At 39.8% G+C, this 23482-nt stretch overlaps 1 protein-coding gene across 2 annotated transcripts in view; it reads right to left on the bottom strand.

The window, feature by feature from the left end:
* Positions 1-395: 395 nt before the first annotated feature.
* The window catches only part of RSPRY1 (ring finger and SPRY domain containing 1), a 40712-nt gene continuing 17625 nt past the window's right edge, over positions 396-23482 (bottom strand). For both annotated transcript variants that reach the window (XM_081030808.1, XM_081030809.1), the window contains 11 exons: positions 23159-23285; positions 22322-22380; positions 20390-20456; positions 19861-19992; positions 18524-18639; positions 17447-17590; positions 12927-13038; positions 10721-10823; positions 10231-10383; positions 5064-5168; positions 396-1942 (listed from right to left, as the gene is read on the bottom strand). In XM_081030808.1, coding sequence (XP_080886934.1) covers positions 1846-1942; positions 5064-5168; positions 10231-10383; positions 10721-10823; positions 12927-13038; positions 17447-17590; positions 18524-18639; positions 19861-19992; positions 20390-20456; positions 22322-22380; positions 23159-23285 — 1215 coding nt within the window. In that variant the 3' untranslated portion in view covers positions 396-1845. The remainder of the gene's footprint in view (positions 1943-5063; positions 5169-10230; positions 10384-10720; positions 10824-12926; positions 13039-17446; positions 17591-18523; positions 18640-19860; positions 19993-20389; positions 20457-22321; positions 22381-23158; positions 23286-23482) is intronic.

Here is a 23482-nt window from a genome sequence, read left to right as displayed (position 1 = left end):
TACTAATACTACTTCCTTAGTGAGGTTTCTTCTGTCCCACCCCCCGCAATCCACCCTGCCATCTAAATGAAATCCCCCTCATTCTCTCTCAAAGCAGCACCCTATTTTCTTTCAAGGCACTAACAATTTATTACAATAAACATAATAATGTTGTCTTCTCCCCACTACCTGATATAAGGAAGCTCCGTGAATAGATCTGTTTTGTATACCACATAGGCATAGTACCCAGAACATAGTAGGTGCTCAATAAAGATTTGCTGGACGAATAAGCGATTAACCTTGCTTATTAATTCTCATACTTGATTCTCCCTTATCCTAGAAAGTAGTAACCCTTAAACTTGAGAGTATGATGTCTTAGAACTTTAGTAGCAGGCACCAATGAAAGTTGTGAAGTCTTCGTCAAAAAAGGCAACAAATGTTTTATTTCTTCAATGCAAATTACTGATTCACCACAAGCTAAAGAGAACATATACATATATATATATTTATATATATTTTTGAATTTATGGAAGACTAAAGACATGGAAAAAATCCAGCACCCAAACAAGTACGGCCAGGAAGGAGATCAGCTCTCTAATAGGACAGTTGAATGAACTACAAACAAGAAACGGTGGGAAAGGAAGAAAATATGTGCATTGAGTTTAAGACACTGTAAAACTCAGAAGACATATTTACTATTCAAGTATAAACTCAGTAAGGACTTGGCATAAATTGAAAGGCAGCTGCTGAGGTACACCATTATAAAATAAGTTCTATGAATTTACAATTCTACCTTCCAATTTTCTGGGAGAAAAAACCAAACTCTTGAAGGTCTTCACCAGAGACCCTGAGAGGGAGTAACACTTTTGATGAAGACATAGTCAACAATCCATGATTGAATTTGCTATTCAAAAACATGTATTTATTTAAAACAATAGGAATATGTGCTCTCAGACTGTCCTCTAAGAGGTTTTGAGATTATTAGTTCAAGAGTTTCAAGGTATATTACTTCCAAAAACAATACTGATTAAAAAAAAATTTTTTAAACAAAAAAACAGAAAACCTGATTTGATGGTATCTTAAAAATACCCTAAATACCAAATTTTCTCTAGTCAAACACTGCAATTAATTTAATAATTCCTCCTGCATTGTTGAAACATTTTTTCCTCACAAAATGTGGGTACTGAAATAGGATAGAAACACCATGAATGTGAAAATACCACCAATTTTCTGTAGTTAAAAAAAAACTATATGTTCTTTGGAATCACTGAAATATCAAAAATGTGGGTTTTTCCCCCCCTACAGTCTGTGCACCTTCTTTCAGGCCCTCCATGTAGTTGCTTGTAGTATTGACCTGTGTTGATTCTAGTCTTATAGATTCAAGTCTTGCAGTGCAATATCCACGCTTAACACACTGGTATCTGACCAATGGGAGGTTGTACTTAACCCAGAAATGCTGTCATTTACTTCTCCATAACGACTCTGTCCAAAATAAAACTTTAGAATATGAGACAAAACCTCCTGTGTTAAACAATCAAATGAACCCAACGTGGAGAATTCCAGTGTGGTTTCAGCACTCAGGAGGGAGGGCACTGTCCCCTATTGATTTTCATGGAGGTACCACAGGCCTAGCTTGTTAGTATTCAGCTTTCCTTGGCCTTAAAAGGAACTTCTCAGGGCTGGCAAGTTGGGTTAGATTCTAAGAGAATTTTGTCTTTGACAAACTACCATTTTTAGCATAAAATCTGGCCATGGCTATAAGTTTCAATGTGCGTACAACTGATTAGAGATTTTTTTTCTTTGTTTTTCTTTTCAACATTGGCTGGAATTGAGTAGAAATAAGTCCATGGTGCCTCTTCACGTGTGTCATGAAATGTGGGAAATTTGTCTGACTCTAGACACTATTTCTTTACGACACAATGGGCAGGTCTCCAGTTGCAAGGCACAATCCATGCACAGGTCACTGAGGAGAAAGACAAATGCCAGTTAGGTTAACGCTTCAAAAGGTCAAACTGACCACTACTAAAATGTTAACAAGCTTGTTAATAGAATGGGAAATACTAATGGCTAAAAAATGAAATATATAAATAAACAATAAGTCTCCCTCCCATTCCTGATCCTCAATCTTCTGAGGAATAAGTTAAAAGTTCATGTGTGATATTCCAGAAAGTCTGTATGTACACAGGATATACATGTAGATGTGTAGAGATACAATGCTATTTTTTCCCAGACAGCTACCCATTTTATTCCACTATCATTTGCTGAATGTCCATCCTTCACTGTAGTTTGACACAATATCTTTACCATATTTTCATTTGTAGTTAGTTGTATTTCTGGATTTCTATTCTGTTTCATTGTTTTGTCATTCTTTTCCTATACTGGTACAAAGCTATACACATTTATTTTCATATATTTTAAGATGTGGTGGAATTTTCTTGTCTTAGCATCACATGAACTTTTAAATTAGCATTTCTATTTCTAGAACAACAACAAAAATCATGTTGCCCTTTTTATATAGACTAAATTAAACTTAAGGTTCAGAGAAAACTGTCACTTTTACAATACTGAGAGGCCTTCTTATCCAAAAACAGATCTATTTATTCAAGTCTTCTATTACATTCTTTGGTTGTTTAAAAATTTTCCTCTTATAGGCACCACACATTTCTTGGTATGCATTCTTAGGTAGCCATTTTTTATGACTATTATAAAAGGAATCTTCAATTATAATGGTCTAAATGGTTGCTGTTCATATACAGAAGAGCTATTATTTTTTGTACCCAACTAGCTTGTTCAATTATCACACTGATGCTAATAGGTTTTCAGTCAATTCTCCTGGTGCCCAGGTATACAATCCATCATCTCCAAATGATTTTGCTCCTCTTTCTAGTTTTTCTCCCTCTTTTCTCTCACTCATCTAAGTGCCTTAGCTTACACAATGCAAATCATGGTGCCTACAGCTGGCATCCTTATCTTGTCCGCACCATCTCTTAGAATACTTCCAGTGTGTCACCATTAAAAAGATGCTAGGGTTTGGTTGAGACATATGTCTTTATATTGTTAAGGAAGTAGCCACACATTCCTATTTTATACAGTTTTCTACCCTCCATTCATTTCCGTTTTGTAATATTCCATCCATGAGAAATACATATTGAATTTTTTTTTTTTTTTTTTTAAGACTTGGAGTGTTTTTTTTTTTTTGGTTGTTGAGAGCCCACTGGCCCATGTGGGAATCGAACCGGCAGCCTTCGGAGTTAGGAGCATAGCGCTCTAACCGCCTGAGCCACCGGGCCGGCCCCACATATTGAATTTTAACAAATGCCATTGCAGCATTTTTGGAGAAAGTGTTAATCTCCTGACCTTCTTCTCTTGGCCTATTTGAGTAAATTATGTAAGATTTCCTATACTGCACCATCCTTGCATTCCTGAGATTCCATGCCCTGTTGTACAAGATGCTGGGTCCTACTTGATAATATTTTAGATTTTTAGATTTATATTCATGAGTTTTCTTTTTTTGGTGTTTTCTTTATCTGTTTTTGGTATGATTATCATGTAGGCTTTGTAAAAAGAGTATGGTGGTTTTCCCATTTTCTCTATGGTCTGGAGGAGTTTAAATAGAATCTATCTACTCCCTGAAAGCTTGAAAAAATTCACCTGTGAAACCATGTGGCTTTGGGTGGGGGAGAGACAAAGGTAGCTTTGACAATCATCTCAGTTTCTTCAATCCTCTCTGACTGAGATGGCTGTCAAAGCTACCTTTGTCTGTGGTAACAGGAATCTCTTCTCAGGGTCTGTTCATGTCATTCTGTTTATCCAGATTTCTTTTCTTTACCCCTACCCTTTTAAAATTGATGTTGCTGCTGAAAGTTGAACCAAATTTTCTTATAATTCTTTTAATTTGCTCCTCCGACCCTGTTTTGGATTTATCTATTAAGGAGAATGTGCTCATACTTAAGATACCTGGTTCTAAGTTTTTAGATTTTGGCCTTCATTCATGAGCCCTTACTTTGTGCAAAAACCACTGAAAAGGGCCAGAGAGTGCAAAGATGAGTAAGACCAGACCCTGCTGTTTGGGATTTTAACATTCTTACAGAAACAAAGACCAAAAAGGCTATCAAGAGATCCAACCTTTAAACTCTGCATCTGCCTGTGAGGCCCTGAAAACTAAAATCTCCAAAGGAACTCAAACTGAGGAGTTCTGGGTTACAGAGTTGATACCAGGGGAAAACCACTGGAGCCATTGTGCTTTCAGAAGAGAGACTATAGCTAAGGGTGACAGAAGATACACCACATGCCTCTCCCTTAGCAGCCAATTAGACAACCCATTTCAAAGGACAGCAAACAAACAGAGGTAGAGTCAGGTGCCCAGGCTGAGCCACGTCCAGGGGTGACAAATTGGGGTCCATCACTCTAGGCTCTGGACCGCTAGGAGACTTGGTGGATAAAGATTATGTCAAAAATAAAAGCAAGGCAGGGTATGGGCCGTGATGAACTACAGGGAGCTGGCCTGGAACAGGAGCGTGAGTACTGCTCACATACAGTCAGCACACATTCCTGGGCCAGGCCAGGGCCCATGTGCTGCCAACTCCTCTTCCCTTTTCTAACCCTAGTTGGGACGGCTTTCTTGGGGACCTGCTGACTTGTTGGTCTTGCTGATGTTTCGCCACTCTGTACTACAGGATCTAGGCTATCCTCTGAGTTCATCTCATACAACTGAAATCTGGTTAGATGGCAGGGAGGCGCTGCCTTCTCAATGGTTAGGACTATAAATAATAAGTATATGAGAAGGCTCTAAGACTACGTAAGAGGGATTGCTGAAGAAGCTCACAAATAGTATTAATCCTTTTACATTTTGTGATGTGAAAACTGTTATTAAAAATACAGTATTGCGAAAACACAGGCATTCCATATCAAATAGCTTCTTCTATTTCAAGAACTTTCTGGAAGACAGCCCTGTGCTACTTGGCAAACTCTAATTCCTCATTCCGCTGTGGAACTAGTAATGCTCTAAAAGCAATACAAGAACAGGATGAAACCTTGCCTAATATAACGTGCAAAATAGGAAATAATCAAATAAGCCATCTTACCTGTGTCCACATGGCTTCAGCTGTGTGTCTGCTACCTCATCGCAACACAAGGAGCAGCAGTTTTCCCGGATGCTGACTTGTTTCAACAGAGCAAGACGCCTGTGCCTGAGTAGAAAACAGTTTGTCAACCAATAAATGGGGCCTGTTAGCAGAGATGCATAGAAAACGCTTTGAAAATGCTCTGCATGTGTTGTGAATGAAAAAGGGACTACACAGCAGACCTGGCAAGTTCACGGGGCCACATGGCAGGCCTGACAGGCTCAGTGACAAAAGTAACCACACAGGATAGTTTGATCATAAATTCCTAACTGGGCAGGTCATCGTGGGTAGTCGCGTCCTAGTCCCATAGCTTTCTTTACCTTAAGCAGCGCTTCCATTGATCTTAGGTATCTAGGATAACTACCTTTGAAATGCCAAATCCCTGGGAGGCATAACCCCTGGGAGGCCCTGGGTAGAGCACCTGGAACTCCTCATTGTTATCTTGTTGCCCACATACCATCTTTATTTACTGTAAAAGTTAAATGCTAACTATTCTGCACCCACCAATCCTAGAAAATCCCCCCGCCATTTGCTTATTCCACGTTCTTAATAAATCTACCACCAATGGATTTCAGGTACCTTCGTTACTTCTCTCCTTTGATTCTAAGTGCTTAAAACGAACTGCAAAACTGCCATTCTATGGAGTAGTTTCTCAATCTGTTGAGATCTTGCTTCCAGGCACGTCCTCAGTTTGACTCAAGTAAACTCTAATATAAAATCTTTCTATACGCTTGGACGTTCCGGCATACTATGTATTCCATTCCTTAAGTTTTATTCAGTAGTTATCACACATGGCAGCTGATTTCACTCTTACAAAGATCTGAAATCATTGGATTCCATTCGGAATGAAGGATGCATGGTCATTCCCATTTTACAAATAGTTCAAGGAAATTATTTGCATAAGGCCACATACAGTAAACAGATTCATGAATCAAATTCAAATCTTTTAGTTCTAAGTTCGGTGCTCTTTTTATTTTATCAGCAAAATTTTAACATTTTAAGTCACACACCTCTGAAACTTTGATGAAAAGCATAGGGCCTTTTCCAAGAAAAATGCACATACACAAGTTTTTATACAATTTCAAAGTGCTTATGATAGCCCATTGTGGACTCCCTGGAAGTCTAGTCACCTCAGGTTAGAACCCCTGCCTTGTACTTTCACTCAGTTTGGAAAGGAAAAGTAGTGGAAAGGCAGGACAGCACTGCTGAAGGTACAGCCTTGACAGATGGGCAAGAGAAACATGAAGCATTCAGTCAAGCACTTAAGGCCCAGTGTGTGCCAGGCACTATTCCAAACCCGGACGATTCAGCAGTGAAGAAAGGACTAAAAAAGAATCTCAGAGAGCTTACACTCCAGTGGGGGAAGAAAGACAATAAACCAGATAAAAAAAGTGAAATATACAGAATGTTAAACACTGATCAGCAGTAGCATGACGAAAAATAAAGCAGGCGGAAGGACAAGGAGGGTGTATGTGAGAGGCAGGGAGTTACACTTTTAAATATGGCCACAAGGGAAAGTCTCACTAAGATGACATTTAGGTAAAGACATGAAGAGAGTAAGGGAGTGAGCCTGGCAGATATCTGGAGAGAGACCATTTGTGATAGTGTGATTTTACTTATTTAGGAATTAATTTTTTTAATTTAAAATTCCTCCCTCTTCCAAGCCATTGCTTCTGCTAAATTATCCTCATAATGTGAGGCTAACAGTTTTTTGTTGAATGAAGGTCAAAAGAACACGACTTTAATTTTTTAAAAGTTAATATATATCACAATTTTTGTTGCATTTATGTGATATTATGATTTATAATAAGAAATATATACATTTGGTCTTCATCCGCATTCCTGGCACAGAATTCCTAAAACCCTTGAAACTTCCTAAGAAAAAGATCTTTTTTATATGTTAATGAGGTTACTTTAGAAAAATCCCTAGGTAATATAAGGGGGCTGGCTGCCAGGGGAACCCACCTTGTGATGAGAGCTTGGAAAATTTTAGCCTCATCCTCTGACTAGAGGGAGCTGGGGTTAGAGATTGAGTTCAATTACCAATGGCCAATGATTTAATCAATCATGCCCATGTAATGAGGGCATGGGAGCTCTGTGCCCTTTTCCCAAACCTTGCCCTAGGCTGTTCCTATTATATCCTTTTTATGACAAACCAGTAAAGTACTAAGTAAACTTCCCAAATTCTGTAAGCTGCTCTAGCATATTAATTGATCACTAGGAGGTGGTCCTGGGAACTCATTTACAGCTGGTTGGTTGGTCAGAAGCCTAGGTAACAACCTGGACTTTCGATTGGCAGCTAAAGTGGGGGAGAAGGGCAGTCTTGTTATGACTGAGCCCTTAATTTGTGGGATCTGATGCTAGCTCCAGGTAGATAGAGTCAGAATTGAGTTATTGCTTGGTGGTGTTGAAAAATACACATAGGACCATTGTAGTTGCAGGAACAGCAAGTGCCAAGGCCCTGAGGCTACAATAGACCTTAGTATGTTTTGAATGTTTAAGAGTTAAAAACTACAGTATGTTTTAGAAGCAGCAAGGAGGCCAGGGTGGCTGAAGGAGCATGAACAAATAGGAGAGGGTAGGAGATACAGTTAAAGAAGTAATGGAAAGAGGGGACAACTCATGTAGAGCATGGTAGGTCACTGTAAAAATTTAAGATTTTACCTTAAGTGAAATGGGAAGCCACTAAGTATTCTGAACAGAGAAGCACATGATCTGATTTAAGTTGTAATGAAATCATTCTGGAGGCTGTGTTGGATAGACTGAAGGGGGTAAGGCAAGACCCAGTCTTTATGATATGACACGACATAATATAATGTAATACCAGGTCTTATATTAATTTTTGCTCCAAAAGACGCATTAGAGCTGATGGTCCGGCTAGGTCTTATTTTCGGGAAAACATGGTGGCAGTGGGGATAAGCACTTGGATTTGGGGTATAAACTGAAGACACAACCCCCAGATTTGCTGTGTGGAATTCGGATGTGGGAATGGCAGAAAGTAAGGTGTCAAGGGTTCTCTAGGATTATGGCCAGGGAATCTGGAATGATAATGGACTTGTTAACTGAGATGAAGGGAGAATGGAAGAGAAGCAGGTGGCTGCGAGTGGGTGACTATTGTGGCTGAGGGGGGTACATGGTGCTTCCCTGTACTATTCTTTTTTGGTGTGTGTATTTGAAGTTTGCCGTACTACAAAGGTTAAGAAGAAGAAAAACAGAATGAATGAAAGGAGACTTACAGATAGAGGGTACATATGACAAAGAACAATCTATAAAATCCCAAGTAGTAACATCCGTGATCTCCTACCCTGAAGCCAGGAAGGAATACTATTCCAATGATTAAAGAAGTATCCCTGAATATGAGCTTTTGGAACATGGGCTGAAAATATTAAAGGCATAGAAAATGGTCTTGGGCACCTTAACACTTAATGCCACAATTTGTAATTAATTGTGATTGGAATGTTCTATCTAGTAGGAGGCTGGGATTAAGGAGGCCACTCAGTCAGCCTCCAACAACTCCTATCGTGATGTCACTGTCAGAGACGACAAAGTCTAGTGCAGCACAGGACTGCTGTAGCTCTTACCTCTGCTGTTTTGATTTAAGGCAGGCCGCACTTCCGGCGCTGAACTGATATACCAAGGGAGTATCTAAAAGCTGCCACAAAAGGATACCTGTTGCCATCTGACTTTTGGAAAGTTTAATTCTGCAGGGGTGCTTAAGTAAATGCTGAAGCAGTTTTAACTTAGGCCAGCCTCTAGGGGAACTCTTAGATGGATTGGTCATACCTTTTAGGATGTATGTGAGAAGGCAGACTTACTTATGCGCTGCATCCAAGAAGACAGGCTAAATACAAAAGTAATGGGGTATGACAGATGAGAGTGCTGTTACTGCAGACCTTCCCCAAGAGGAACTGAAAGGTAAGCATTGCTGTCAGGCACTAAGACAACTGCAGGAATGCTCTAGGAATGAACCTCAGGTCCCTGAGTTGGGATGTAAGTAGCCCTTCTTTTCTTGGGACATTCTGGAGGTTCTGCTGGTGCTGCCAATGCTGCTGTTACTAGGTGACATTTTCCAGTTCATTCAGAAACTGTTGAGCCATTCTTAAGCCTTCAGGCACTGAGTCTAAGGTGAAGCAGAGCCCAGAGGGCTGTTTATAGACCTGTTTTTTGAGCCAAAAGAGGAGCTAGGATTACATTACGCTACAGATTCCCTTAAGGGCAGAAAGGTCCAACACTGGCTCTGCCATGGCCAGTATGGTCTCCTTCACTGCTGAGACTGTCATTGATAAAACATATATGGCGTTAACGACAGGAATCCCCTTCTTCACATAGGCCCAGGAAGCTGCTCTGGTAAAAAATGATGAACTTTAGCTCATATTGTGAAATAAGCTTCAACTTGAATTACCAGGAAGCAGCTGGAGTCTTTCCCAGCTTAAGGAACAGACTATGTTCATCTCATAAGGAAGAAAAGGAGGCATTCATCCAATGAGACAATTAATGCCAATCACAGTTTTTGGCAAACATAGGCTGTAAAATTTTATCCAAGACGGCATTCACTGTCCTATTGGTTATAGAATAGTATGGGCGTATTTGCCATGCAGCTAAAACCCAACAAAAAGTCTGTTTCAATAAACCCAAGTCTGTTAAAAGATGCACTTGATTTCCTAATATTTAGGATTTTTACACTGACATTCAAGTGAAGTTAGTTTGTAGGGTTTTTTTTGGGGGGTGTATGTGCATGTGTTATATTGTCTGATTTTCAAATCAATGTTATTTATTTAGCTCATAAAAATTATTTGGAAGTGCTCTTTCTTTCTGGGTTCTGTATTATTTTAAATAGCAATGAAGTTATCTATTACTAAAAGATTTGGTGGAGGTCTCCTGTGAAACGACCTGGGTCCGACGCTTTTTGGAAACATAGCTCTTAATTTTTTTCAATTAATATTATGTTAACTGTTTTGTTTGTATCTCCTCTGGAATGTGTTTTAGTAATTTATATTTCTTAGGAAGTCACCACTTTACCCAGGTTTTCAAAATTATTTGTATAAAGTTGAAAAAAGTCTCTTAGAAACTGTTGTAATTTCTCATGAGATCATGTGAAAGTCTGAGACAACCTGCACAGATTCCTTACCTTGGCAAAATGATTTTCTCTTCAGCTGTTAGGAAGGCGTAATCATTAAAAGTGCTAAATTTCATAGATGGTGGATACTTGAATGGTTTTGCTCCAAAATTGAACTCGCATTGTTGATATGACATGAAACTAGCTGCAGCAAAAAACCCAGATCTACAGATAAAAATGAGAACAGAGGTCAAGGGAGCTCACAAAAACAAAGTAAAGCTCACACACAAAGTGGTTTTAAGAATCAGAATGAATCATACCCTACCCGATAGGAAGGGTGACAGGCTGTTTACTTACCTAGAGAGGACTGTGAACCAGTGTCCTGCTCTTATCTTCCCAGGTTAAAACTTTGAGATAGCCTTAGGTATGACCAAATGGGTCCCCAATTACTTGAAATAAAATGATTTCTCATCACAAGTGACTACATAAATGGACAAAGTTCTTTTCTGGAGAAAAGTGCATTCTATGCATCTCAAATTTCTGTCTGGGAAAAGCTACTTACACAGTGGATGAAAAGACTTGCTTCTCAGGAGGCAGCTGGTTGCCATTTAGAAAGAAGATCATTTGCTTTTCATTCAAGTCTAACAGAAATCCTACTGTATCTCCTACAGGATAAAGCGAAAGACTGTTAGGATCAGGGTGTATACTTCTAGGGTTTTGCTAAGTGTCTCAAGGGTTTTAACGTCACTGCGTTGAGTCTGCATCTGTAGCCATGGATCCAACATACCCATCTTTCTTGCTTCTCCTACAACTGATCTGACCCCCACGTACCACTACCTTAGCGTACCACTAAGAAGAACAGTTTGCCAATTATTCTATCACAAGCCAGCAATTGCAAGATGCATCCCAATTTCAAAGATGTTAAAAATGTGAAAAATAATGTGTATTTTGGGAATAGTGAAATACGGTATAAGATCAAAATCATGTGCTTCTTTGTCTCTTTGCTCAAAAACATGTTAAAAAAAAGTATTCAGCTTCACTCAAAGTTTTTGCTCTTTAAATTGTTAAAGAAAAACATAGGAAATTACACAGTTATGTCAAGAAAAATGGATACTCAAATGCTGGTGGAAGAAATCTGGTAATATGTAGCAAGGGAATTTAAAAATGAAATTCTATATCCCTCTTGCCAGAGAAGTTTCACTTCTAAGCATTTGTCCTGAGAAAATCCAGAATGGTTTATGATATTTTTTATAATAACTAAAAATGGCAAAAATGTACATCTAACCATAATATAGTACAATTAATATAGTACTGATTAATATAGTACGATTATATAATAATATATTTAAAAAGCCATTAAAATGTTATTTTATAACCTAGAAAGCTGTTTAAGGCATATTACGTATAAGAAGAAATATATATACAAAAGTTTATACGTCTTTAAAAAAAAAATCTCTGGATGGAGGAGTTATAAAAGATTTTAGTTTCATTTTGCTTTGCCCATTTTCCAAATTTTTAAAATAAACATATTACTTCAGTAATCGTTTTTAAAATTATTTAAAAAAACAAACTAGGCAGTTTTTGCAGACAGTGCCCTTATCCTATGCCCTGTTAAATGAAATTTTATGTTCATTTAAGAACCTGCAAGCCATTAAAATAAAGGCTTATGTTGGCTTTTAAGGTTTTTTCCTGTCCTACACTATCAATTTAGTTAATTAAGTGGAGCTGTCCCTGCATGGCAGTGGCCAAATTCCTGTTCTCTCAGCATGCCTGAAAATTCAGTTTCCATCTATAATGCTGACTATAGATGGAAGGGCAGGAAGGACAGAGAGAGAGAAGGCTTGGAGAAGGAGTTAGACTATATCCCCTATTTAGCTCCAAGGCTGGGAATAAAATCTTTCAAAGACTCCATCCCTTAAATATGACCTTATGTTTTCAGAACGAGGGGGTGAAGGGCACCATGTGGCCCCTGAGAATACCACCCTCCAATGTAAAGGTGCTGTGCAGGGAAGGTCTGTTTTCACTGTATTTAGCTGGGGGTAAAAAGACTCAAAAGCCTTAAATCCTTCAGTCTAAGTGTTTAACAAATCAACTGTGTGGTTGTAACTTTGCTGCTTGAATCTTTCATCAATAAATGTGTTCATGGGTCCAAGGCCTTGGATACTGCAAATCCAAGTTTGGATGGAACAAAAATTGAATCGAGTGAATAAGATCACGCTGTTGCTAAGAGTCCTAGAGCCACGACTGAGTGTTCTGGTGGCCTGTGCCCCTCCAGCATCCTGAGTCTGCTGTCTGGAGAATGGAGGCTGCGCAGATGTGTTTGTGGCCAAGAGTGCTCTCTCATGTCATCCTGAATAGTTGCTCTACAGGTGCCCAGAATGTGGATACTACACAGTGCTTATTCCACAGCTGTCTGGTCTCTGAAAACATCCTCAGTTACCTGGCATTACCATGTCAGTATTTCAGTATCTCCATGGCTGCCATGATTCAAAACATACCCAGAGGGGAAACTAGAATTCACATTAACCTTACGATTATCATTTCCCACTAAATTAAGAATTTTATATTCTTAGAGATGTTTTTGCTGAAAGAAGGGCTCCACTGGGAGTGAACACCACTCACATCCACGGCAGGGGATACCAAGGCTAGTCCTTTTCATATTTCATATTCTGCCATTAAAACATTTTAAGGCCTAACATAATAGATGCTTCATCATAACCTAATGTCTTAACCGAGTCGATAAATTCATGATGGAGAGGGATGAATACCTTCTTTCCAGCATGGGTGCAGGTGAGGCTTACTTCTGGCGTTGTACCAGATCAGCTGCCGGCAGCCATCATATGCACAGGAGTATTCATCGTCCCCGATGCCATAGCCTTCCTGGAGGGAGACAGGGCCCAGAAGTTTAGCAAGGCCTGCTGTGTTCTGGGAAAAGAGAGTGTGTCTTTTTCCACCATTAACCTGGTGCCTGGAATTCTAAGCTTTCCAGATGAAGGGAGAACGTATGGTTCTTGAAGGTACCAAAATTCTGACCTGGAGTCCTGGTTCCAGGTGACCAGACAATGACCTCACCAGCAAATATTTACCAAGTTTCCCATTTGTTACTTCATTTTATTCTCACTAACCGCCTTGAGGCTGGTGGCATTATACTCCATTTTTAGAGGAAATAAAGGCTCAGAGAGGTCAACCAGCTTGCCCAAGGACACATTACTAAAAGAGTCAAGTTTGGATCTTCTGATTCCAAGACTGGTGGGCTTTCCACTTCACTGCTGCTGGGTAAACACCCTTCTTACATCAAAGTAGACTTCAAAACACCCGCATGCTCACAGATTTAAAAACTGGAGACAAGAGAAAGGTTATAGTGGAAAATCAGCTAAAGCTATTTTGAGATCAGCTCAATTTGAGCAACATGAAGGTCCTTGACAGCTTATTACTTACTACCTTTTAATTATCTCAATTATTTTATTGTTAAAATAAAAGGGTGCATGGGAATCCTTAGAAATTATTTTGAATGCTTATGAAAAATAGAGGAAATGATAAAAAACATAAAAAATAATTAATAATAAATAACATAGAGGAAACGTACAAATCAGACAGCTGCTATCTTTAAGGGTCAAGGGTGAAAGATTCTAACGGAGAAAGGGACTGAAAATGCGGGTCAAATCCAACTCAGATCGCAGGTCCTGGTGCTGATGTACCTATTCTGTGGGATAATGCACTGAGGAGGCACACTGAAAAAGGCCCTCACATACTCCTTGACTACTTGGACTAGAACATACTGAATTCTTGGACTGCAATCTACTGAATTCGGAGGAGTGTTCTCCAAAGTGAGACTTCTGAATTAGCTGTTCTGAACGCACTATGTAGACTATTCAAGCGTTAAATGAACTTGCACCTAACTGCCTTTAGGCAGAGAAGAAATTCACCAGTCTATTATTATACTATAAAGAACACCTTGTTATCTATCCCTTTCAAAGCCTGAACAGTTTTTATGGGTGTTGAGGCACAGGCAAACGGCAAGCAATTCTTTCCTATCTTGACTTTCTAATGTCCTAGGAAGTCCTCGACAGAACACTCGAAAGAAATTCCTAGAGGATTCCTAGACACCAGAGTTGTTAAGAGCACTTTACAAGGCAATGTCTTCTGTGCCTGGATGAATTTCACAACAGAGTGGCATTGGGAGACAAAGAGGGAACACTAATAATTTTAACCACAGACCAATATCTGCAGGCCGAGAAGTAGGCACGTATGCCAAGCCGAGATGCACTTTAAAACTCCTTTTGAATTTATATCTCAGAGAGCAATCTAGATGTACTACACTTGCCTTCGACCTGAAAACATTCCCAGCAGGACTAACTGTGGTTTCCGTGGCTGACAGATAAATGAGAGAATACGGTAGCTAGCTGGGTACTTGTGATGATAATTTTGATCTGCCTACTTCTGGTCACATATATTTTAGTAATGGAAACGTTACTAAGAACAAACAAAGGAAAGTTTATCCATAGCTTGTCACTCGGGGAATATTCTGAATCCTTCCACGTGTGATGGACATTCTTTTTAGTGCTGTCCTGCATCCCAACCCTTTCCTGTTATGGGGAATGTAATGAAGATACAGTGTCCTGCCTCCTGCTCTGGAGGTAGAGTGGTAAGATGTGACCTAGGCTTGGCCAGGTGGATTCTCCCATCAGACACCTGGTGTGGTGTGAGTGACGCCATGTGGAGGGATGATTAGGACTGATTTGTTGCAAAATGTGAGCATCTGGGCCCCTCAAACACTGGCTGTTGTAATTCCTGTCTCTTAGCCTTGGATGTAGCCTTGGAGCCTGTTTAGTTCTCAAACCCCTTAATAGTTTGGGAGCCCCCAATAGACTTCCCAGTCATCCCTCTTCTATTTAAGATAACAGTCATTTTCTCCAAGGTAAGAGGCTTCAACAGGCGAAGGAGCAGGGGCTCTCTCCTCCAGCACTTGGACGGTAGGTGACTTTGGGCAAGTTTCTAATTAATTTCTCTGAACCTCATTCTCCTCATCTTTAAATGGGAGAATAATACGTTCCCAAACTCTCAAAAAGATTAGAGATGAGTAAGGGAAAGATCTGCCACACAGTAAAGGCTCCTGAAAAGGCAAGAAACATTTTAAAAAAGGCAAGAAGCACCCTTAGAGACTTGCTACTCCCAACCCCCCATAAAAATACACAACACAACAAAACAAACTGCTCTGTAGGTGACCTGAACAAGAACTATCCTCAGGCTTCTCATTTGAATGACCTACCTCTGAGCCCAACACTTTGGTCATCCTTTCAAAACTGAGGCCCAAGCAGTAAGAGTTCAAATGAGAAGCACTATGGACTTCAGAAACTGGGTGTATCCTGGGAATGACTTATTCAAGAAAACCACACCTTGTCTGTACAGGCAAAAAGATTCTCAATCACCAGACAACGTCCATTTGAAGCAAAGTTGTAAGTATGACAACATCATTAAAATCCTACATTTGGGAAAAGATGTATCAGACTTTATCAATTTCTAACAGGGAATCGACCAATACTTACATCAGAGAAAAATGTTTCATTTTTGTTTTTTAAAGAAAGAAGTTAACAGTCTATCAAGCAATTTCAAGGGTAGGAAAACAGCATTTTAAGCCTCTTAATTGAAAGGGCCAAAGTTTCTGCAACTATGTGGCAGAAATGAGCTTCATTCACCAGTAACATAACCCCACTTCACTGGTCATTTAAAAAAATACTTGCAATATTCAGTCTGAGACACACTACACCTAGATCTTCAGTATGTTCGCTGCCAAATTAGGAGAAACGAATTTTATACTGAAGCTTCCCCCCTAGAGGGATCCGTATTTCTTCTAAATCTGGAGCAATTTTTCTGGAATGAGGAAATTAGCTAATTCTCTGAGATTCTCCCTATTTTCAAATGCAAAGAAAACAACTAGGATAGGAAGGAGACTGAATTCTCGTCCTAGTTTCTTTATGTCATATTCTGTCTCAGTTTTCTCATCTGTGAAATAGAAATTGTGACAGTAAAAACTGTTGTGAGAATCAGATGACATACTCTGAAATGAAGGTGCTCTGGAAATTGAGTTTTGTTTTTTTTAAGACCTGAAAAATTATCTTTAGGACATCATTTGGGGCAGGCGGTCAGTGTAATTGCTTTAAATCAGGGCCCAAGTTGGGCACTAAGAGACTAACTGGCATTGTTCTCCAGACCTGCTACTTCCAGGTTTTGACTAAGGCCCGGTTGACTAGGAGGCCCTATGTCAGGAAGGTTCCCAACAAAAGCAACAGCAGACCGGGGTCGAGTTTTCCACCATGGACAAGAATCCAGACCTATCCTCTCCATTGGCCCTCTTCCTGCAATCTGTCTCTCTTCAGCAAGGAGTTTAGTAAAATGCCATGAAAAATTCTGGGATGCTGTACAGCCTTTCTGAAAGGGCTCTTTAGAAACTATGCTTATGGCAGGCAAGTTTAGTTTGATTTTGTTGGATCACTTCTAAAACCCATCCCGGGACCTTCCGTATGGGATGGGAGACTTATTTAGGTTAACAAAATAATCCAAGGGGCTTTCCCCAGCTTAAAAATAAATCATATGTCCACAAAATAGTCCTGCAAAGCTGGATTAATTCCAAACAGCTTATAATTTGAATAACAGAAGAAAGCCGACTGGGCTGGGCATAAAATGGGTATGAAGTGGCAAGAAATCAACATCTATAGGAAAGGGAGGAACTCCAACCTCTCCCACTCAGGGAGTGGTAGCCCAGTCCTGCTTCCTCTAGTGGATTTATCTTCCCTTCTATATTACCGCTTTCTATAATAAAAGATAAATACTAGATATTGAAAACAAATGTGCCTATTAATTACAGGTAAAAATCAAGTAAGACAAGTCAAGACATTTCATATTTAATGAAAGGAAGAGAATTCCTACAACATTCTTAAAGCTTAAATGCAAGGTGAAAATGATCATTGGTCCCAATATAAAAACTGAGCCAAAGATGTGGGTGGGGCGAGAGCAGAACTTACAATGATAAAGGATAAATTTTCCTCCAGGTGGAAAATTAACGTGAACTTAAAACCTGAGGGAAAAAAGGCTGAGGGGCACTTAATTTCACTTGTGTTTTCCTATTTCTGAATCAGTTTAGCAAGCCAGTTAGGGATTTGGCACCATGTGGTTCAGCCCAAGAAATGGCTATTGTGCAAACCTATCTCAAAAATATGTAAGTATCCTCCACCCACTCGCCAAAAAAACTGCTGCTGCCCTGACTGGCACAGTTCTCCAGGGTACTCACATGATTGAGAAATTTGCTGTCTCGTGTGGCCCAGCCGATCTGCATGACGCCAGAAGTGACCACTGTCACCTCGTAGTACCACACCCCAGCATCCACGCAAAAGGTGCAACGCACACTTTCAAAAGAAGAGGCATCACAGCGAGCCTGGCAAAACCAAAGAGCATGACAGTCCACCATTAATGCCTGAAGACCACCAAGATAACTGACTGTCCAGAAGGTCCACTGTATTTTTCCTTGTTAAAAGCTTCTGGTGGACCACTGTTTCCTTCTCTGTGCTCCCTCTGTGACAAGAAGTGCAAAACTGAATGAAGCGCACTCCATTTTACAGTTTTATTTCCAGGGAGTTTTAATAGGATTGGAAGACTTTAAGGATGGCTGCAGTGAGAATTAGTGAAGACTATTGGCTTCATTTTTAAATACTGATTTACAGAGCTTTGCTCTCATAGTACAATCTTTTACAAATGCATAAACATTGCCTTAACCTGTACTTGTTACGGTGGAGGGAGAGAAGGATATTGAAGGGTATAAGACGCAGTATGTAAAAATAATTGAAAGCAGAAAACTACATGAAGCATTTGGCAATATGTAAGATCAAAGAGCTGTTTGCAGTCATTCTTCAAACAGCTCTTTGATCTTGACGTCTGGTGCCTTATAGTACCTTCCTGTACGTAAGCAGCTCTCTCATCAACCTGCACCACAAAACCAGCAGCATTTCCAACATATATGGGAAGGGAGAGCACCAGACTGAATATAGCTGGCTATGAGGGGTTTAAAAAAAGGAAGGGCCGCTTTTAGAAACACTAGTCTGAACCTTTAGCTGAATAAAACAGCAGAGATTAAAAACGGACGTATTTAAACCAGTTAATAAATATTATAGTGCTTCCTATATGTACAGCACTATGTGGGATATAAAGGAGTAAATAATATTCTGAACACCCTCTCTCCCACTTCTAACCATGCTTAGAGAATGAATAAACTTTCACCAACTCTGCAAGAAATTGCTTTTGTTCAGAAGCAGGGCCTGAGAATAAGAAGAAGGGTTTCCCCGCCGAATAGGTCCATCTGCAGAAGCTTTACCTCCAAGCCATGAGGCGAGATCTTCAGGTACTCGCTGACATCGTTGCTATTCAGCATGGCCCTAATGCTATTCAAGTCCACTTTCTCATAGGTCAGCTGCCTGCCTTCTTTCAAAACTGCAAAAGGAAAAGTGGTCATGGTTCTAAGGCAGGCTGTTGTGGGGGAAAAACTAGTATTATGGCTAGCTGCCATTCTCATCAATAGGCGGAGGTGCTCGTAGATGGCAGAATTGGTAGATGGATAACCTTGGCTTCCTGCTCCACTACCAGATGAAGATTAATCAAGCAAAGCTGGGAAAGGCAGCCCTGCTACGTGTATGCTTTCGTTCCCTGTATCCATTACAGGCACACTTCAGAGATAGTGAGGGTTTGGTTGCAGACCACCGCAATAAAGCCAATACTGCAATAAAGTGAGTCACGTGAATTTTTTTGGTTTTCCAGTACATTTAAAAGTTATGTTTACACTACATTGTAATCTCTAGACAATAGTAGTGTGTCTAAAAAAACAATGTGCATACCTTAATTAAAAAATACTTCATTGCTAAAAAATGCTAACCATCATCTGTGTCTTCAGTGAGTCATAATCCTTTTTGCTAATAGAGGATCTTACCTTCAATTTGTATTTAAAATGCAATATCTGCGAGGCACAACAAAGCAAAGCGCAGTAAAAGAGGTCTGCCTGTATTTTGCATGCAACAAATCTGAATTGTACTTTTTCAGAATGATTCTTTACCTGGCACTACACAGGCTGTGCGCTAAGCACTCCCCAGCTGCGGCAGGAGCAGGGGGTCACACGTCCAACTGTGCTTTAGTACAGTGCTAACTTGGACGGGGAGGGAGGCTACAGTATAGTTTTAGTTCTAGAAGTCCTTGGAGGAGAAAAAGAGAAAAGTCAGGAGCAACCCTCGTTGTGTAGGCAAGACATGACTTGGGTTTTGAAGCACAAAGCTGAAACAGGGAGAAGAGTACAGAGAGGGAATTCCAAATGAGGGGTACAGGCCCAGAGGTAGGAATGATTGGGACCTGCTTGTAGGACAGTTTGCACGGGGAACAGTTGATTAGACAGTGCCATCTGATTAACAGCTTTGAGGCAGCAGGAAACAAGAAACCAGCAAAAGTTTTAGAATAGGAGAGTGCTGGAATTAGAAGCATTTCATATAGTTCTTGTTTGAAGGGTCCCTACGATGCTTTTCTGCTAGAATACAGCCAACCTACCAATAGAAGGTCTTATAAGGAAAGACTCACACTCACTATTACAAATTGAAAACCAGGGAACCCATATAAGAAATGGGTTTGGAAATGGAAACAGGTGTTTAATAGAGGACATTTCCTACTCACAGAGATTGTCTAAGCTCCACTGGGCACAGAAACCAACTTGACGTTTCAGATAATCATGATCATCAGCCCAGGACTCCAATGTGACAAGCCGGTCACTGATACTGGATTCAGAGATAGTCAATTTATTTTCACCTGTTTGGAAAGACATGAACCTTGAATTAACCATGAAAGAGTAAGATGATTTACTGGGCAAATTAGTGGTGGGAACATGAGTGAGGAGAGGCAATCAGACAACTTGGAAACTAGAGTAATGACATAGCCCAAGAACTCTGATATTTTCTAGAAAGTAGCAACCTCATCAGTAAAATCATAGTCACCAAGTTTTGATTCTTAGGTGAGAAAACGCTTGCCTATGTCCCTGTTACATCTCACTGGCTGTGAGGTGTCTACACAGACAAAAACAGAATGTACACATGTTTGATGGGGTTCAAAGCATCAACTCATCCAGTAACTAAAAAGTAAGATTTTTAACAACCGATATGTACAACTGATACGTAAGATCATTAGTGCAAGAAGTCACTATACCTACTTGTCTGTGCAAACTTTTCCAGTGCGATAAGTGCAAAAAGCATGACTGTGGGGTGGGACTGTAACTTCTGAAAGACAACAAAAGATAAAAAAACAAAAAACAAAAACATCATTTCCCCGCAGAGCGGCAAGTTATCAACTTCCTCGTCTTACCCAGTGTGTGGCAGATTTTTGTTGGAGAGTCAGAAAAGTTGTACTCATTCAAGTCCTCGAATATCCATTTGCTAACATTGTTAGTAATGAAGAACCAGGTTACTGGGTTCATTTGTACATATGGAAATTTCAACAGTATCTTGTTAAATGCACTATTGTTTTACTTAGTAACATTTATATTAGGGCTTTGTTAAATAAAATAAAGCTGATTCTTACATTTGTTTAAGCAAGCCAAACAGAAACCTAGACTTGTGGCAAAAAATGACTTTCTATTCACAACCCTAAAAGGAACAATTCATCACTGTCATGTTCCAAAATAATAATGAAATTAACAACTAATGGCTTAGTTTTCAATCTGTTCTCTGAAAGGAATCCCACAAATGCTGATGGTAGGTGGGAGAGAGCAACAAATGAGCTCTTTCAGTTACATTTAAGTTCATGCCACATGTTTATATTTAAAGAAAGACCTATTGGCTTAACATCACATCTCACAGCCATCCTTTCACACAGCTAGGCTAAGAGCCTGCAAAGAAGCTCTAGAACATCAGATGATTCCACTCCCTTCCCTGGAGCCCAAGTAGGTTCTGCAAAGCTCATCTAACCATCATGTTCCCCTGCTGCCAAGCCTGTTCAGCACCCTGCTTCCTGCCATGTCCATTCTCAATCCCACTGTCTGACTTTTCAGGCCCTGAACCCTCCCTTCCTGGCTATTCAGTCTATATCTTCCTATCTCTGTTCACTATCTTCTGACCAGACAATTCTCTGTAATGTGCAGGGAATACAGTTCTGTCTACCTCTGAGCTCTGCTGGTCATGTGCCCTTAGCCAAGAAACCCATTTTTCCTCCCCTGTGCACAATCAAATCCTAACCATATGGTGTGACCCACGTGAGGGTCCACCTTCATCAGAAGCCTGTCTCCCGAGCCTGTCCCAGCTCTCACCACCTAGATCTCCCCTCTCAATCACCTTCTCAGAACTCTTCTGGCACTCAGTCCGAAAGAATTGATTTTGCCCTTGATTACATCCTGTCATAAATGGAGGCTTATTGTCTTGTCTGAGTGGTTTTGTTCCCTCAACTAACCTGGAAACTGCTTGGCGTCAAAGGACTGCTATATTATTTCTGTATCCCCAGAGTGCTTCTTAACATAGTGTTAAGTATTTTAAGTACATCTCATACAGGCACTGAAAAATAAGGTCTTTCAGACTTTGAAAAAGGCCAATGATCACTAGGCCTGCAAAAATAACTTTAGAAAATACAGACCAGTCAAGACTGCAGTCCAGCAGTGTGAGACATCTGACAGCACAGCTGCAGCAAACCACAAGCTTCGCAGACAATATATCAAATAAATCCTCAGCAACAGTTTTAAGAGCAGTAGTGAAGGAGGAGGGAAGGAGGAGCAGAGATTTATAAACAATGGGAATCTGACCTGAGGGTTTCCTGGCTTGGAATGCCATGTAATTTTGTTTCCACTGGGGAGGTCCATACTGCCTACCATTTGGCAGACTCTAAGGACACACATACAAAAGCCAATCATAGCGGCTATCTTATAACTAAATTTAAAACCAGACGAACTCAGCTGTTTTCGCTTGTAATAAATTCCTATCCCACCCTCACTTTTCTTTTTTTTTTTTAAACATAGGAGGAAATAAACACTCAGGAAACACCTGCAAATAAAACTTAGAACTGATTCCATTCTCTGTGCCAGTGGCTAAGCTGGCAATTTGAGAAAAATGCACAATTCTAGATGACTAAAAATAACTAGCTTTGATGTCTCACTTACCAGACACTGTAGCAAATATTCCAGTATTCCTGGGCTAAGTAAACCTATACTTGCAGGACCTAGACGAATACAACAAACACTGGATATAATTAAATATGCCATATTATTTTGAATCAGTAACTAATAGTAAAATTATTTTGGTAGAACTCTTATATAGTATTCTCCCGCATATTATCTTATTCAAGCCTCCTGCTCGGAGGCAGGGAATAGTACTGTCCCCATTTCACAGCTAAGCAACTGAGCCCCCAAGTGAAGTGACTTACTCCAGGACACTTGAGGAGCACACAGCGGAGTCGGCACCAGCGCCCATGTGTTCTGATTTCTAATCCATTGTTTCGCCTACCATACATCATATAACTAGCTGAATTATTCACTTGTACTTTAACATTAACTTTCCTAAAATATTCATAAACAAGTTAAATATCTGCTGCTTCTCAGGAATTGCTCCCATTTAAAGTTCCTTTTCCTCTTCCCCTACCCTGTGCATCTCCATTACCTAGCTAAATTTTATAAAGTGTGTGTGTATTTGTACATTGTATACATACACGTACATATATAATCTTTATTTGTTATATTGAGTTTAGCCTTTTCTCCTATTCTTAATTTTAAAGCAAATAAGTAAAACTTTTTCTTTTAAATTTCCCACTAAATATCCTCAATGCTAAATTAGATTACCTCTGTGGCCTCTGAGTAATTTTTTCCCCAGTTATCCCTGTTCCTCTTTTTTTTGAGACCCTTCTCTCTGGTACAGCAGGTCTGATCAAAGACCTGTAGTGCAACTTTCCCCTTAATGTCAAACAGCTGAAGGTCTTCCTTGGTGGAGTTTCCCAGAGTTACCTGCTAGCTTCTCGGCCAAGCAACCTAGGACAGCAGATGTGTTCCTGTGTTTGGCAGGATGACCTGAGTCCTGGCAAGCTACTTCACCATTTAAATTGAGAATTTCTGTCAATTTCTGGAGTGCATCCTAAAAACAAAAATGAACAAGTATAGTTGATAAATACACTACTTAGTTGATAAGTACACTACTACCCCAAAGTAATTCTTTTAGACAAAAGATATAACCAGGTGTTAAATTATCTCAGAATAACCATACAAAAATGATATAATATACCCAATAACACCATTATTGCTGGGAACTATTATTTGATCAACCTGAAAGTT

This window comes from Rhinolophus hipposideros (genome assembly GCF_964194185.1).
Source record: "Rhinolophus hipposideros genome assembly, chromosome: 21".
NCBI classification, from domain to species: domain Eukaryota; kingdom Metazoa; phylum Chordata; class Mammalia; order Chiroptera; family Rhinolophidae; genus Rhinolophus; species Rhinolophus hipposideros.
Note: the sequence above shows the minus strand (reverse complement) of the source record. Positions and strands in the feature narration are given on the sequence as shown.